General features: G+C 39.2%; 1 protein-coding gene across 1 annotated transcript in view; it reads right to left on the bottom strand.

The window, feature by feature from the left end:
* The window catches only part of Tmem214 (Transmembrane protein 214), a 65,529-nt gene extending 47,732 nt beyond the window's left edge, over nucleotides 1–17,797 (bottom strand). The window contains exons 1-6 of the mRNA XM_070093225.1: nucleotides 17,646–17,797; nucleotides 15,093–15,238; nucleotides 12,524–12,715; nucleotides 10,211–10,339; nucleotides 5,248–5,401; nucleotides 1–33 (exon numbers count right to left, since the gene is read on the bottom strand). The exon at nucleotides 1–33 is cut by the window's left edge and continues 197 nt beyond it. Coding sequence (XP_069949326.1) covers nucleotides 1–33; nucleotides 5,248–5,401; nucleotides 10,211–10,339; nucleotides 12,524–12,715; nucleotides 15,093–15,238; nucleotides 17,646–17,781 — 790 coding nt within the window. The 5' untranslated portion in view covers nucleotides 17,782–17,797. The remainder of the gene's footprint in view (nucleotides 34–5,247; nucleotides 5,402–10,210; nucleotides 10,340–12,523; nucleotides 12,716–15,092; nucleotides 15,239–17,645) is intronic.
* Between the last annotated feature and the right edge of the window lie 402 nt (nucleotides 17,798–18,199).

An 18,199-nucleotide genomic window follows, 5' to 3' on the forward strand; every position in this document is an offset into this window, starting at 1 on the left:
AGCCAATTAATGGTACCATTAGCTCCATCCAGACTGTAAAAATAGATCAGTACTATTTATTGCATCCTCCATGGGAAAATGAAGAAGAATCCTTCCTCTGTAAGCCCTGCATGTGATCAGAGACATCTAAAATGTCAGGAGCAAGGAGTTATTAACCCCTTCTCCTGTATAAATTACTAAATGTGAGAAGAAGAAAAGCTTTCGTTTCTTCTTCTTCAGGTCACCCTGTCTTGGTGGAAGATCTATGTTAAAAAAATAAACCTATTGCACATCAACTTTACTGCAGTCCTATGTAGATGCAATAGAGATAAAATATTTTCTGTCTCAAACCACTATCATTTATATCTATCTATTCTTTTTAAGTTTTCCCATTTAATTAATTAAACAGGAAACCAGGAATGTGGAGGGCTAAGTTGATATAAGTGGTAGAGAAAACTCTGTCAGCATGCTAAGGATATAACAAGCGAGAGAGATGAGCCATGAAGACTTGCCCTAGTATTTACATAAGTATGTCAAACATAGAACATGAGAGCCCCCTGGGGTGTCAGTGACTGTGCAGTGCTGAACTCCGAGTACTTTGTGGAACTAAATGTTGAGGGAAGAATGGAAAATGGAGGGCGTGAGAAGCCAGACTTTCGATAAGGGAGTCTTGCAGGGATGTGGGAATTCCTGAATATAGTGCACTGGGAAAAGGCACTGGAAGGAAAGTCAGTATTTGAGATGGAGTACATATATAGAAAGTGTGAGGCAGAGGAAAGCTTCATACCCAAAAGGTGAATGGGAAATAGCAAAGATAAATGAAGCCCTTGGTTTAACCAGAGATACAGAGGCAGAAAAAGAAGGATATAAGTGTGAAAAAACTATAGAAAGTGAGGCACAGATGAAAACTGAGAAATTAACAGATTAACCAGAAATGAATATGCAAGGCTGGGAGAAAATTTAAGAATAACATAGCAGCTAAGTCTGAACCAAAACTGCTTCACAGCCATATCAGAAAGACAACAGTAAAAGACCAGGTAATTTAACTGAAGGAGGAAAGCTTATGGGAAATGACAAGGAAGTCTGAGGTGATGACTGAACAAACGATTCAAAGTGGCCTTCTCAGTGGAAACAGGCAATGCCAGAAATCCTAGGAAACGAGTACACCAGCAGGTATTGGACACCATACACACAACACTGGAAAAGGTGTAAAAAACACTTATGATGGAGCCAGATAGATTCAACTATCAGTACTACCCTACAAAGTATGCAGAAGTCAGTAATTTGGCCAATTTTACACAAAATTAAGAAAAATCCAAATAAAAGTCAAAACTAAACACTTTTGACATTCCAGGTACTAAAACATTTAATCTGCTTATTAATCACATTTCCAGGCCTCTCCTATATTATCACATAAAACATCAAAGATTTACCCCATTTCTCGGATAATAAAATATAATGAGGAATGATTGGTCATGGTTTATGGCATCCCAATAATTAAATCAGACCCATTAAAAACCCATAAAACAGACCAGGGAAGGGTGTAGGGAGGCCTTACCCTTCCTCAGGAAAATTGGCAAAAACTGAATATTTCCACTACTTTGAGCCCAATTTAAAGTTAGTTCCAGTACTGAAACCTACCAAAATCATCTATTTCAATAGAATATCTTCCTATCAACTGATACCAAGAAAAAGCCAATAAAACTATAAAAACCATCCCAGAAAATATCAAACTAAACTCTAGGTCCGAGTTTTGTTTTCCCCATCATACCTTCAGAAAAAGGACTCTCTATTTCAGCCAGAAGATAATTTTTTTTTGAATCGCAACACTGTCAGCACTTTTAATTTTGGGATCACGACAGTGAATGGGTTAATAAGAGACATGTACAATTTCCTTTAAATATTCCATCCAGGGAGTGTCTAAACAACTGGTAAGTGTTCTCTAGAGCCTAATTTATAATATTTTGAAGCAAGCCAGTCACTCTGCCTTGGGAAAAACAACCACTGAAGCAAATGAAAAAAAACTAAATGTTGATTTCCCTACAAGAGGAAGGGAAGCAGTTAAACGAGTCGGAAAACTGTGTGGAAAGCATGAGTTACATAAGCACGCGCACACAATAAGGAAAGTAGAATTATATCTACTTCCCTTAACTGTAGCTCTTCCATGGGTAACCAAAGCTACCTTTTTCTGCTATAAATAAATTAATTTTATGGTACATGAACTGAAGTCCTTTAACCCTTAACCCTCTGACTGTTTACGTCGTATATATACGTCTTACTCACCACTGTTTCCGACATATTTATACGCGTAAATTGTAGCGGCTTCAAATCAAGCAGGAGAAAGCTGGTAGGCCTACGTGAGAGAGAATGGGTCTGAGTGGTGGGTGTGCACCCTGTGAAAAAAATCTGGGACTGAGTGGTGCATTGTGGGAACGCCATCTTCGTAGTCTATTTTCACCACGCCTCACTTTAAGAAGTACCTCACTCCTCGGTGGATTGGAGGTCTTTTGTTCCCAAGTGATAGCTCTAACAGTGATGGAAGTGTCAGTGAAAGTGAATTCCATGGTTTTTAAGCGGTTGTGACCGAAAAAAGTGCCCAGGATAACGTAATTAGTGATGAAAACCCAGATGACCCACGACCTTCCACCTCTGGTGCTGGGCCGGCTCGTTCATGTTCACCTGTACCAGGACGAAAGAGGAAACTATTTGCCCATGTACAAGGCTCAGATGTGAGCAGTGAAAGTGATAGCAATAGTGATTTCAAAGTTATTGAAAGCAGTTCTAGTTGTAACAGTGAGGGTGAATATTCCCCAGTGAAGCGGCAGTATATACGACGTAGCATTCGGTCTGGTAGCGTTTCATATGCTGTTCCAAGGGAAAGGAGTAAATCTCGGAGCACATCCCGTGGCCCTACACCACGACCTGATAGTGAAGATGACGATATTGTTACGATGGGTATGAATGATGTGAGTGAGGCAGCAGGCGGTGGTGGTGATAGTGATGGTGGCATGAGTCATGTGGCACCGGCAACAGGCCACGCTACTACCCATGCTGCTGACTCTGCACAACCAGCCTCACCCAACTCCACACTCCCACAACCTGCACAACCACGTTTCAATATCCAGAACCCACCAGCAGACCGCATCTGGGATTGGCAGGAAGGCAACGAGTTTGTTCCCAGTCCCCATGACTTTGATGAAACACAAAGTGGAATACGGTCATCGTGTACACTTGGGAACAATGCTACTGAACTGGAATACTTTCAGTTATTCTTCGATGAACCCCTGATGGACATTATTGTCAGGGAAACCAACACACACTATGAGTACACCATGGCAAATACAATTCTCTCACCAAGATCACGGCTACACCAGAGGAAGGACACAACTGTGGGAGAGATGTACCTGTTTTTTGCCACAATAATGCTTATGCCACATGTGTATAAGCAAACAGTCAACACATACTGGTCAACAGAACGCCTGATTTCAACCCCAGGTTTTAGTGACATTATAGGTGTGAACCGTTTCTTGATACTGTTACATGTTACACTTTTCATACAAAACAAAGTCTGACAGAAAGGACAGGTTATATAAGATCAGAAATGTGTTTATGCACCTGAAGCAAAAGTGTTGCATGTATTTTTATCCCTTCAGGAAGCTTGTTATTGACGAGTCTTTGATTTTATTCGAGGGAACTCTCTCATTCAAGCAATACATACCAAGCAAGAGGAAACGCTTCGGTATAAAGTTATTTGTACTGTGTGATTGCAAAAGTGGTCTCATTTTGGATATCGTGTACACTGGCAGTAATACATTGAGAGATACCAGGAAGTTATTGGGTATCTCTGGTGATGTGGTTCAAACAATGATGGAACCATATCTTGGTAAGGGGCATATATTATTTACTGATAACTGGTACACAAGCCCCATACTCAGTGATTTCTTGCGAGTGAACCTGACAGATGTGTGTGGCACAGTGCGTGGTAATCGTAAACATATGCCAAGGTTCGACGTTTGCACTCGCAGAGGTGAGATGCAAGCCTTTGCTGCCAATGACATCATGGCATTTTGGTGGCATGACAAACGTGATGTCACATTGTTGACATCAGTTCACCGAAACGAAATGGCACACACTGGCAGGCAGAATAGAGAGACCAATGAACCCATTCTAAAACTTGCAGCTGTCATGGACTACAACCTCAATTACCAACACATGCCATCTCGTTTGAGGCCTGGTGATCACTACCCCATACAACTGCCTCCTACTGCTTTCAAGAAAAGTGCTCAGAAGAGGTGTTTTGTATGTGGACATACAACAAAATGCCCACAAACATGCAGAGACACTCGTTTTATGTGTGAGAAGTGTCAAGTGCCACTCTGCATATACCCATGTTTCAAAGAGTTCCACAAGCTGCAACAGTTCTAGGAAAGTGTTCAGTGACTGTACATATGTATATACATATTATGGAACAATAGTAATAAACAATGTTTTGTATTGTTTGTTTGTGTAAAAAAGTTTTATACACAAACTAATAGTGATAATGTTTGTTCGGTTATTGTGTTGTAAACAATGAGTGTATATTTGAACAATGCACCTTACTTTGTTCTCACAGGCCACGTAAGTTACTTAGAAAAGAAAAATACTGGAAAATACAAGAAACCTTCTAATTGGAGTAAACAAAAGAATACCGGGTGGGCGGCATTCGCCACTGTTGCCATACATCGCTCATTTTCTGCCAATTTTGCGCCTCTGTATCTCGGTAAGTACTGATGGCAAAAAAATAATTTTAGGCTTAAAACACTCAGTAAAATAATCCTAACATTTTGGTAAGAAAAAATAATTTTTTTTTTGAATATTTTGCGACATAGAATGACAGTTTCAGAAAGGAGCCTGAGACAGTAAAAGGGTTAAACTGTCCAAACGTAGATCTACACTGATGTGCGTAGTGCTCCGATCTACGATTTATTTTACATGCTTTCAACCTTGGCACAATAGGCCTGAGTTGCCTAGACATGAGAGAATAGGTCTGTGCACTCAGTATGACAAAATTCGGGGATGCTGGGAAAAATGCGCTTTTCATTAAAAAAAAAAAAATAATAAATCCCCAAAATATTCAGAGCGCTACGCAGCTGGATGTAGCTCTATGTTTGGACAGTTTAAGGGTTAAATCTATTAACTATCTTTGTATGTGAAGTCAATTAAAAATTCCTTATGAATTTCAATACATGTATTAGTCATTTTAATGGAAAAAGACAAATACACACCCACCTTTCAATCCAACAGTGAAGTCATCTAGACCTGACTGTCCAACAGCCCACAATAGAGAAAGACAGGCAGGAGTCTGATTCTGGATACTGTTTCGTAGATCACAATAATAAGGCAAATTCACCATGCCCACATGTGCGTGGTCAATTGATAATATCTGAAAAAATAAATTCAGAGTTCACTCCCACAAAATAATCAGGTTACTAATACAGTACAGTACTCATGTAACCAGCATAAGTTTTTTTTTTTTTATTAACACATCGGCCGATTCCCATCACGGCAGGGTGGCCCAAAAAAGAAAAACTTTCATCATTATTCACTCCATCACTGTCTTGCCAGAGGGATGCTTTACACTACAGTTATAAAACTGCAACATTACACCCCTCTTTCAGAGCGTAGACACTGTACTTCCCATCTCCAGGACTCAAGTCCGGCCTGCCGGTTTCTCTGAATCCCTTCATAAATGTTACTTGGCTTACACTCAAACAGCACGTCAAGTATTAAAAGCCATTTGTCTCCATTCACTCCTATCAAATACGCTCATGCATGCTTGTGGAAGTCCAAGCCCCTCGCACACAAAACCTCCTTTACCCCATCCCTCCAACCCTTCCTAGGCCGACCCCTACTGCGCCTTCCCTCCACTACAGATTTATACACTCTCAAAGTCATTCTGTTTTGTTCCATTCTTTCTACATGTCCGAACCACCTCAAGAGCCCCTCCTCAGCCCTCTGGATAATAGTTTTGGTAATCCCACGCCTTCTCCTAATTTCCAAATTATGAATTCTCTGCATTATATTCACACCACACATTGCCCTAAGACATGACATCTCCACTGCCTCCAGCCTTCTCCTCACTGCAACATTCAACACCCATGCTTCACACCCATACAAGAATGTTGGTACAACTATACTCTCATACATTTCCCTCTTTGCTTCCACGGACAAAGTTCTTTGTCCCCACAGACTCCTAAGTGCACCACTCACCCTTTTTCCCTCATCAATTCTGTGATTCACCTCATCCTTCATAGACCCATCTGCTGACATGTCCACTCCTAAATATCTGAATACATGCACATCCTCCATACTCTCTCCCTCCAATCTGATATCCAATCTTTCGTCACCTAATCTTACTGTTATCCTCATAACCTTACTCTTTCCTATATTCACTTCTAATTTTCTTCTTTTACATACCCTACCCAATTCATCCACCAACCTCTGCAGCTTCTCTTCAGAATCTTCCAAAAGCACTGTGTCATCAGCAAAAAGCAACTGTGACAACTCCCACTTTGTGTTTGATTCTTTATCTTTTAACTCCATACCTCTTACCAAGACCCTGGCATTCACTTCTCTCACAACCCCATCTATAAATATATTGAACAACCACGGTGACATCACACACCCTTGTCTAAGGCCTTTTTTTTATTATTATTATTATTATCACACTGGCCGATTCCCACCAAGGCAAGGTGGCCCGAAAAAGAAAAACTTTCACCATCATTCACTCCATCACTGTCTTGCCAAAAACTGTAGCGTAAAGCACCCTTCTGGCAAGACAGTGATGGAGTGAATGATGGTGAAAGTTTTTCTTTTTCGGGCCACCCTGCCTTGGTGGGAATCGGCCAGTGTGATAATAGAATAATAATAAAATCCATTTGTTCTCTAGGCTTCCTCAACTTATTAATCTCACTCCAAAACTTTTTCGTATTTTCAACAAAATTTGTTAACATCACACTCACTCTCTCATTTGCTCTTTTTACATTGCTTCACCACTCTCTTAACCTCTCTGTTTCTCTCTATATACTCTTCCCTCCTTGCATCACTTCTACTTTGTAAAAACTTCTCATATGCTAACTTTTTCTCCCTTACTACTCTCTTCACATCATTATTCCACCAATCATTCTTCTTCCCTCCCGCACCCACTTTCCTGTAACCACAAACTTCTGCTGAACACTCTAACACTACATTCTTTAACCTACCCCATACATCTTCGACACCATTGCCTATACTCTCAATAGCCCATCTATCCTCCAATAACTGTTTTTATCTTACCCTAACTGCCTCTTCTTTTAGTTTATACACCTTCACCTCTCTCTTACTTACTGCTTCTATTTTCCCTGTATCCCATCTACCTTTTACTCCCACTGTAGCTACTAGAAAATTATTTGATATATCTGTGGCCCCTCTATAAACATGTACATCCTGAGGTCTACTCAACAGTCTTTTATCTACCAATACATAGTCCAACAAACTACTATCATTACGCCCTACATCATATCTCGTATACTTATTTATCTTCTTTTTCTTAAAATACATATTACTTATAACTAAACCCCTTTCTATACAAAGTTCAATCAAAAGGCTCCCATTATCATTTACACCTGGCACCCCAAACTTACCTACCACACCCTCTCTAAATGTTTCTCCTATTTTGGCATTTAGGTCCCCTACCACAATTACTCTCTCACTTGGTTCAAAGGTTCCTATACATTTGCTTAACATCTCCCAAAATCTCTCTCTCCTCCAGGTGCATACACGCTAATTATGACCCACTTTTCACATCCGACCCTTATTTTAATCCACATAATCCTTGAATTTACACATTTATATTCCCTCTTCTCCTTCCATAACTGGTCCTTCAACATTATTGCTACCCCTTCCTTAGCTCTAACTCTCTCAGCTACTCCTGACTTAATCCCATTTATTTCTCCCCACTGAAACTCGCCTACTCCCTTCAGCTTTGTTTCGCTTAGGGCCAGGACATCCAATTTCTTTTCATTCATAACATCAGCAATCATCTCTTTATCATCTGCACTACATCCATGCACATTCAAGCATCCCAATTTTATAAAGCTTTTCTTCTTCTGATTTTTAGTAAATGTGTACAGGAGAAGGGGTTACTAGCCCATTGCTCCCGGCACTTTAGTCACCTCATTCGACATGCATGGCTTGAGGAAAGATTCTTTATAAACTGCAAAATACCTTATATGCTTTAATTCGTAAAATAAAGGACATCTGATTTTCTTCACTAAAAGTGTTGCTTTATCAATACTGTAGCATCTCAATGAAAATATGCTTTCATCAATTTTTTATAATATGGTAGAATGTGTTTATATTGTGAGAGTATTGTATTGCATTGCATTTCATGAATTGGTAAACTCATGTGGGTCATTTATAGCAGGAAGCAGGAGGCTCGACCCTTCATTCACTGATATCATGTCCTCTTGTAACTTCATATAAGGTAAAGAACTATCCTTGTATATAATACCCATAACTTGACTGTTATAGCCATATTCCCTCTAATTTTCCATTGTGCCTCAGTTTCTGTATGCCATTCATATATTTGTGAGCTTAGTATGTCCTGTTGATATTGTTCTGTTCATGTGCTACAGAGAACAGGTACAGGAGGGTCCTGCTTTTATAGCAGGTTATGTTCCGGGCTACTGCTGTAAAGCAAAAATTGCTATAAAGTGAAACTTTATAGCACTTTCAAATGCATATATAAGCCTCATAACATGTTTACACTATCATACATTAAGTATGCAATAGAGCTAGGCCTAAAAAATGCATATACAGTACACACATTATTTAAAATATTTTCATCCTTAGCTTATTGTGAATGGTGAATATATTGTAAGAAGTCTGAATAAATGAAGAACTCGTAAAACTGAAAACTGCTGCATTAGCAAAATGCTGTAAAGCAAAGCTCTGTAAAGCATGGCCTGCCTGTATAAGGTAATGATTATTCATAAATCTACCTTTAACAAACTGAAACTTACTCCACTAGTGGTAACTCTTGGTTTCTGTCTCTTTGTATGCTTGCAACTATTTCTTTACATTATGATGTATAACAACATACAGTGGAATCTTGGTACTCGAATAGCTCCGTACTCGAACAATTCGGTATTCAAATGCTTTGTTCGGTAAACAAATTACTCAGTGGTCAACCATTTGCTCGGCACTTGACCAAACAAACACGACCTGCCAGAACTTCGCTATAAACTATTTCATGTTTCTTTGCATTTTTTTTTTTATATTATTTGTATAAGTAAGTTACCATGGGGACTAAGAAGGTTAGTGATAACAGTTAACCAAAAAGAAAATTGGTTTGGAAAAATTTGTTCTGTACTCCAACAGCCTTCTGGAACCAATTAAGTTCATGTGCCAAGGTTCCACTGTACAATGAAGATATTTCATCTCATGCTTATAAACAAACTCAGGGGAGAGTGAATTATTCAATGTGCAGACACCAATAAAAAAAAAAAATCGCCACCTAATCTTTTTATCACCTGGATTTGTCCATTTCGAGGTAGGATGATAGTTTTGAAATCTGAAGAGTTCTTTTAACTGTGTAGATCAGTGCTCTTTGCAATAAAAATTAAATACCAAACCCACCCACCCATAATAAAAACAAATAAGTATTATCACACACAGTTAAAATAAGCACCATTAGTTAAAACCCATTACATTGTTAACACCAAAAGATTCCTCTAAAAATTCCCTAAAATCCCTACAGGTACCCCAGTATTTATAATAACCATGATGAAAGTAAAAAGGCCTATGCCAAAGGTAAAAAAGTTAATGTGTGTTCCTCAGTCAGCTGCCCACCACAACCTATCAAGAGGAAAGGGAGGAAAGGAGCACCTGCAAACAGGTGGCTATGCATGAAATGTGTGCGCCCAATCATCATTTGACGGAGATTTTTTTTATCAGTGACAATTCCTGTTGAAGGAGGAGGACTTAACCCTGAATAATATTTCAAGAGGCAAAATGAGTCATCAGACTTAGTACATTAAAAGAGCATTTCTTAAAAAAACTATTCTATACTGCACCAATTGCAATAAAAACATTTATATTGCATTTAAAAAATGTTTCTAAGGATCTATAACAGAATGCACAAATAAGGAATACAATAAAGTGGAAAGTATATCAGTTACAAAAATCTTAAGATAACCACAGTAATATTTACCTGAATGAATACCTTGTATCCTGCCACACCCAGACCTTTTACTTGCTCATGTACCATAGAAGTCAAACAGTGCTTATGAAATGCTGCCAACACATTATCATTACAAGTGGACAGTGTTTTTATCAGTAGCTGCAAATCAAATGGAATTTTTTTTAATAAATTTTATCATCTGTTGCAAATGCTATTTCCCAATTTCAAAGCATTAAAAGACTACAGAAAAATATTTATTTTGGGACTATCACCAAACATTCAAATAATCAACACCTGTGCGAGAAGCTCAATATAGTGGACCCTCAACCAGCGATGGCATAGATTAACGATAAATCTGACTAGCGATACATTTTTTAACGCAAAAATTTTGCCTCGACTAGCGCTTAAAAACCTGACCAACGCTATTCTTTCCGTTCAAGACGCGTCCACTTTGGCCTGAGCATGCCCCACTTGTCCCATGGGTGCCAAGCAGGACGTACATTACTCAGGAGGAAAAGGCACTCCCAGGACATAAGCCTATGAAAGACAGGCTTACTCTGTTGATGTGTGCCAATGCTAGTGGTGATTGCAAAGTGAAGCCTTTATTGGTGTATCACTCTGAAACTCCCAGTGTGTTCAGGAAAAACAATGTCGTCAAGGCTAATTTGTGTGTGCTGTGGAGGGCAAACAGTAAGGCATGGGTCACCAAGGAGTTTTTCTATGACTTTTTACACCATGCATTTGCCCCCAATGTGAAAAATTACCTAACTGAAAAGAAATTAGACCTTAAGTGCCTCCTGGTATTAGACAATGCTCTTGGTCATCCTTCAGACTTGGCAGAGCGACTTTCTAGGGACATGAGCTTCATTAAGGTGAAGTTTTTGCCTCCTAATACCACTCCTCTCCTGCAGCCCATGGACCAGCAGGTTATTTCCAACTTCAAGAAACTGTACACAAAAGCTATGTTTGAAAGGTGCTTTGTAGTGACCTCAGAAACTCAACTGACTCTAAGAGAGTTTTGGAAAGATCACTTTACCATCCTCAATTGTGTAAACATTATAGGTAAGGCTTGGGAGGAAGTGACTAAGAGGACCTTGAACTCTGCTTGGAAAAAACTGTGGCCAGAATGTGTAGACAAAAGGGATTTTGAACGGTTTGAGGCTAACCCTGAGAATCCTATGCCAGTTGAGGAATCAATTGTGGCATTGGGGAAGTCCTTGGGGTTGGAGGTTAGTGGGGAGGATGTGGAAGAGTTGGTGGTGGAGGACAATGAAGAACTAACCACTGATGAGCTGCTAGATCATCTTGAACAGCAAGAGGGCAGACCTGAGGAAACTGCTTCGGAGGAGGGGATAGAGAAATTGAAGAAGTTGCCTACTTCTAAGATTAAGGAAATGTGTGCAAAGTGGCTTGAAGTGCAAACCTTTATTGATGAAAATCACCCTGACACAGCTACTGCAAGCCGTGTTGGCAACCTGTACACTGACAATGTTGTGAACCACTTTAGGAAAGTCATAAAGGAACGAGAGGTACAGGTATCTATGGACAGACATGTTGTGCAACAGAAGTCCAGTGACTCTGAAGCTGGTCCTAGTGGCATTAAAAGAACAAGGGAACTAACCCCAGAAAAAGACTTGCTACCTCAAGTGCTAATGGAAGGGGATTCCCCTTCTAAACACTAAGAAGATCAATGTTTTCCCCTCCTCCCATCCCATCAATCATCACCAGATCTTCAATAAAGATAAGTGTCATGTAACTGTGCATGTCTTCTTCAGTTTGTGTGTATTAAAATTAATATTTCATGTGGTAAAAATTTTTTTTTCAATACTTTGTGGTGTCTTGCACGGATTAATTTGATTTCCATTATTTCTTATGGGGAAAATTAACTTGACTAACGATTATTTTGATTAACGATGAGCTCTCAGGAACGGATTAATATCGCTGGTTGAGGGTCCACTGTATACTGTATGCCAAAATATGTTTTACTTTAAAGATAGGAGAAAAACAATATGTGCAAAAGTAATAACTAATATTTAACATCAAATAATTTTCAATCCACTGAGCAAAATGCAGTGTACCTCAAAGTTTGAAGCTGGTAATGAACATTAGTTAAACTCTAGGTGAATATACGTAGTTTCTACTTGGGTGACTGTCACAAAAGTAGCCCCACATGCCTATTTAATTAACCACACTAAACCTCAGCTCCCCAAAGTACCATTAAAAGGCATGTGTTAATTAAACCAATATTAAGTGAAAATATAATTTCAGATTCCTAACCTAAATTAGGGATTTTATTAAATGTGTAGTTACAAATATTGTAGTGTACAAACAAAGAAACCTTACCATTTTGACATCTGACCTCAACAGGGATGCTGGAAATGAAGTCGGGTGACCTCTGAAAGCGGGATCTGGTTGGTGGATTGGATTAACACGTACATTTAGGTATGAAGCCAAGTCCTTCAACCAAATAAGGGGAGACTCTTGAAAACGTGACATAACCACATCTAGGAGATTTTGCATCTCTCCTACATTCAACTGTTTAGAAATAAATAGGAAATTATTAAAAATTTTTTGTCTTATAATAATTTATCACTTTTGAATGCTTAAGCTGTTTAGGTAGGTAGGTACTTTCAAGATGTAAGAATGCTCTGGTAATCAATAATAAATACAACACAAGAACTTTCAGGGTAAAACTTGCAAACAATAAAAATTATTAGCATAAATAAAGCATCCAACACAAATGAATACTATCACATCAAGCTAAAACAACTAATAGCAGTAAAAAATCCCATTAAACTGTAATGTCAAAAGTGTTATGGGTGAGGTGTATCCAATCCACAATAAATGGAATTGTCTGAAAGTGACAACTCCTATTAGAGGAAGGTCTTATTCCTAAATCCTGAACCCTGTATAACTTGTTTCTCATCTGCAGGGTCCACAAGGGCAACCACTTTACAAGGACATATCTATTTATCCAATAAGATCACAGTAACAAGTGATATGGAAATAAATGGTATAAAATACAGACACAATGGAAATATAAACACTTAAGCAGTATAATGTGATCCTTTATTGCCAACATTTCACCCATGCAGTGGGCTTTATCAAGTCACAAATAGATCTGTTTGTGACTTGATAAAGCCAACTGTGTGGGCAAAACATTGTCAATAAAGGATCACATTATACTGCTTAAGTGTTTATATTTCCAAAGTGATACCATAATATGCAAAATAACCACTGTGAAAAAAAAATAGTAAACTTCTAAGCACTTTTATTTCTCACATCAAGGTACAGTTCCTTGATAATGTGAGAAATCATGAAAGTTCTTGGAAGTTTACTATTTTTTCACAGTGGTTGTTTTGCATACCTATTTATGTACATGGCCCATGAAGTCACTATAAGGAAGAGGTCTATTGCAGAAGCTCATTACAGCAGCCTCTGCCTCAGGATCAGCCCTTTTATTTCCCAGAACACCAACAGAACATCCTTATGCTGCACGTGGAGATGGAATAACCACTCTTGGATCTTTTGGTCCACAGGGTAGACAGACTGGGCCAGGGCAAACAGAGCATATTGGAAACCTGAGCAGACAGTGATCCAAGCTCCAAGTAAGACAGTTATCAGAATAAGAGCAGCAAGGACTGATTGGACCCTCACAGTGAACATAGAGGATTCATTTGATAGCTGTGCACGAGTTCTCGTGAGCAATCACCACAAAACCAACACCACCCTCACTCCTTGACCCATCAGTAAAGACCTTTATACTTCAAGTACAAGCAAAATCATACTTCAGGAAATTAGCTGGGGCTCGATACTTAGGGATCCCATCCACTGCTGTTTTGCTGAATGTCTGAGGAAAGTGGAAGTGTTTAAGAGCTTTGGGCCTGCCCATATGCAGGCCTACCCATTGAATTTGACTGTTAGTGAGATCAGCTGAGCACTGTAATGACCATGATGACGGACCACAGCTAACTTGGTTGGAAATCGAATTACTGTGCTACAACTAGTGATAATAATTATTCTGTTTGAAGTCATATTTCAGAGGCCTGCCTATGACCTAGGTCCCTGCTTGCTTACATACTCAGCCGTTTGCCTTAATCAATCTACGGTGTAAAGGCAGATAACACTAGCCCAGATGAGTGAGGAATATGCACTTAATTTAGCCCTTGACTGCCTCAAAATTCCTTAGGTCACCATGCTAGCTGGGGTGCCACAAATATCTACAACCCTTTGAGTGGAATTTAGATGACTTCTGCCGAGAGGGAGTGTCTCAACATTTCCTTACGAGGGAAAGCATCAGGTGCTCCAGAGGATCAGCACTCCTTATATTGCTGCATGGACTCTGCTTTTGTCTTCTAACCTATCTTAGGACCTGAAGACAACCCAGACCTTGGAAGTTGAAGCATCCAACATGTTGCCCTGGCTGAAGCAGAGGACCAGCACTCCTGCCTGCTTCTGTACAATCTGGGAACCAACGGGTCCCCAGAGGGGTAGATCAGTTGCAAGCCATCAGCTTAGGGGAAACTTAAGTCAGCTCCACTGATCAGGCACCCCAGAGAAGCTAGTTCTCCTATGCACCTCCATGGGGACCTCTTTGGAAGTCTCCACCAACCTCTAAGCCACCTGGAGATGATAAGTAGCAGGCAGGTAAGGCAGGCGATTACCTGGACAGGTTGGTGGGGGCCACTAGCAAGGTGCCCAGAGGGGAAAGGCTCTGCTCTACTGAGGACCCCTTAGCAGCAGGGATCGTGCAACTAAAAGCAATGGCTGCATAAGATTAGACATGCTGCAGCAGTCATTCCCTCATACTGGCCTCTGGAAAAAATAATTTTCTCAACATACATACATACATGTTAAAAAAAAAAAAAAAAAAGTGGGCAAAAGTCAACAATAAGAATTTGTATTTTCTTACCCTGCATATTGCCTCCTCAACAGTACCAGGCTGATGTGGACCAGAATTAGTTTTCTTTTCTGTTTTTTTCTTCTTTGGTGCACTAGCAGCTTTGGATGACTTTGGCTTGCGGTTCTCCTTGCCAGTCACCCCTCTCTCAATTCCTCCTACAGAAATATTCAAGGCATTTATGGAAGATATTTACTAATTCATCTAGAAATGTATCATTATGGTGTTATTTTTATTTGTCAAACAATGCTACATACATAGAAGAAAAATGTTAACTTTAACTTACGATATCTGTTCTTTACCTGGGAGCCAGAAGGTATATATACATATACAGTGGACCCCCGACTTATGATATTAATCTGTTCCTGAGAGCACATCGTAAGACGAATTAATTTTCCCATAAGAAATAATGGAAATCAAATTAATCCGTTCAAGACATCCAAAAGTATGAAAAAAACTTTTTTTTTTTACCACATGAAATATACATTTTCTTACACACAAAAAGGTTACATGCACAATATATACTGTGCATGTACTAGTGTACTAAATGAAGAATAAATGACACTTACCTTTATTGAAGATGTGGTGATGAGTGATGAGACACTGTTTGTGTCCTGGGAGTGCCTTTTCCTCCTGAGTAATGTAGGTCCTGTTTGGCATTTTCTTCCAGAACAGGCCTTATCACACTGCGTATGCCACTTTGATTCTTAAATCTCTCAAACCAACCTTTGCTGGCCTTAAATTTACCAATATGAGCACTAGTTCCAGGCATTTTTTCCTGTACACCTGGGTGTTAGTCGACTGGTGTGGGTCGCATTTTGGGGGACAAGATTAAGGACCCCAATGGAAATAAGTTAGACAGTCCTTGATGACACACTGACTTTCTTGGGTTATCCTCAGTGGCTAACCCTCTGGGGTTAATGGTTTCTTAGTATTCTCGATAAGCCACACCAACAACAGTTTCTCCACACTGAGTAGTACAGCTGACCATGGTACAGCAGCAGCAGCTGCTGCCCATGGTACGATAGTATTTCTAAAGTATTTCTTACCCTTTTTACCACAGGGTTGGCACTAGAAGCTTTCTTTGGGCCCATGGTGGCTTATTTAGCACTTACAAGCACTAAAAACACTGGAATACAAAATTTATCGAAAGTATGTGTGCAAACGTCCGCCCTGGCTTGTAAACAGTGTCATACTAGCTCAGCTGAGGTGCTCAGGCCAGATGGACTAGACAGCCACGTTCGGGACAAATGATGTAAGTCGAGTTTTTCAAGTCGGGGGTCCACTGTATATACATAAGCACTGGAAATACCAATGATGTTGGATGTTGATATGAACAGGACCAGACAAAACAATACAGGGTTTAAGAGAATGTACAGAACTTATACTTATCCACTTGGGTAGACCTTACGAGAAGTTTAACTGGCATACAAATGAAAAATGGCTCAGATTAATAACTGTAGTGACAATTATAAAAGGTACCTTAAAGCTTGGGAAGCAGGTGTAAAAATATTAGAGAAAACTATTAATCTTGTCCTACAAAAATCTACTAACACCCAGATACCTACTTACTGCTAGGTGAATAGGGACAGCAGATGTAAAGAAACATGCCCAATGTTTCCACCTGTGCCAGGAGCTGAACCACAGAATCAGTGTGCGAGGCGGGTACGTTGCCAACTGAGGTAATTTACACGTTACTAAAGAAGACAATTGTAACAGTCCCAAAAAGTGTGTCAACTGTATCAACCATAGCTCAGTTGGTAGCGCACTCAGCTCACTGAGGTCCATGGTTCAATCCCCGGTATGGGGGAAAACACTGTTTCCTTACAACACCTACTGTCCCTATTCACCTAGGAGTAATATAGATGCCCAAGAGTTAGCCAACTGATGTGGGTCGCATCTTGGGGACAAAATTAACTTAATTTGCCCGATTATTATTATTATAATAATCAAGGGAGAAGCGCTAAACCCGGTGGATTATACAGCGCCTGGGGGGGGATGTGGAAGGCATTCAGGCTTAATTCGGGGAACTGGAGCACAGATTCAATTCCCTAAATCAAGAGCCCCTCACCAACATCAAGGAACCTTCCTTGAGGGGTTAATTTGCCCGAAATGTTCTGCATAACAAGAGACTTTATATGCAGTGTCGTATGTATATGTATGTATATTTTATGTATATGTATGTATAATGTATATGTATACTGTATGTATAATGTATGTGAATGCATATGTATGCATATTTATATTTGTGTATGTATATATATTTATATATGTGTATGTATGTATGCATATTTATATTTATGTATGTATATGTATATATACATATTAAATAAGCAACGCTTGGTGGGATTTAATTTTTATACTGGTCTAAATAGCTATAATGTTTAGACGATGTAATTACGGTACATTAATCCTAGTAGCATATTGACTCAAGAAAGTATAACATCTTTAATAATCATTAAAAAAAAAGGCCACATATAATTAAATACAAAGACCTACGAAAATTGAATTATCCTCAAAACATATTACACATTAATACGAGGTAAGTACTACAGTATTATGTACCTGTCACTGTAACTCGGGGAGCTTTCTGTATGAACTCTTTCTTTTCGTCCTTACTAAGTTTTCCATTAGGAACTGTCGCACTTTTGCCCTTTTTTGAGCTTTTGACAACCAGCTCCCACTCTCCGGCAGCTGCCATGTTGGACGACCTGTCGCACTACTCAGATACATGCTTAATTTATATTTAACCCTTATTTACCTTTATAAATCTCATTTCTGTATATTAATTATCAAGTAAATAAAGTCCTAAGTTATCCGACAGTTTTCTTTATGTGAATAATTATGATATAGTTGCTGAGATTAAAATTCACAGTAAATTGAATATTAAAATTCTTGCTCTTTTAAAAAAAAGGAGGTTTATTTAAGCTCATTAATTATTATTAAGTCCATGGCAGGAAGCTCTAAATATGTATGGGGTATGGGGCAATCAGGTATATAATCAAAGAAAAGGGAGATCAAGTCTAGTTTTTTGAATAAAGAGCCCCTCACCGGCGTATATGAACCTTTAAAGGGTCCAGTCAACAATTAAACCAAATAATTCCAATATACCTAGATGG

Source organism: Cherax quadricarinatus, chromosome 42 (assembly GCF_038502225.1).
Source record: "Cherax quadricarinatus isolate ZL_2023a chromosome 42, ASM3850222v1, whole genome shotgun sequence".
Classification (NCBI taxonomy): Eukaryota; Metazoa; Arthropoda; class Malacostraca; order Decapoda; family Parastacidae; genus Cherax; species Cherax quadricarinatus.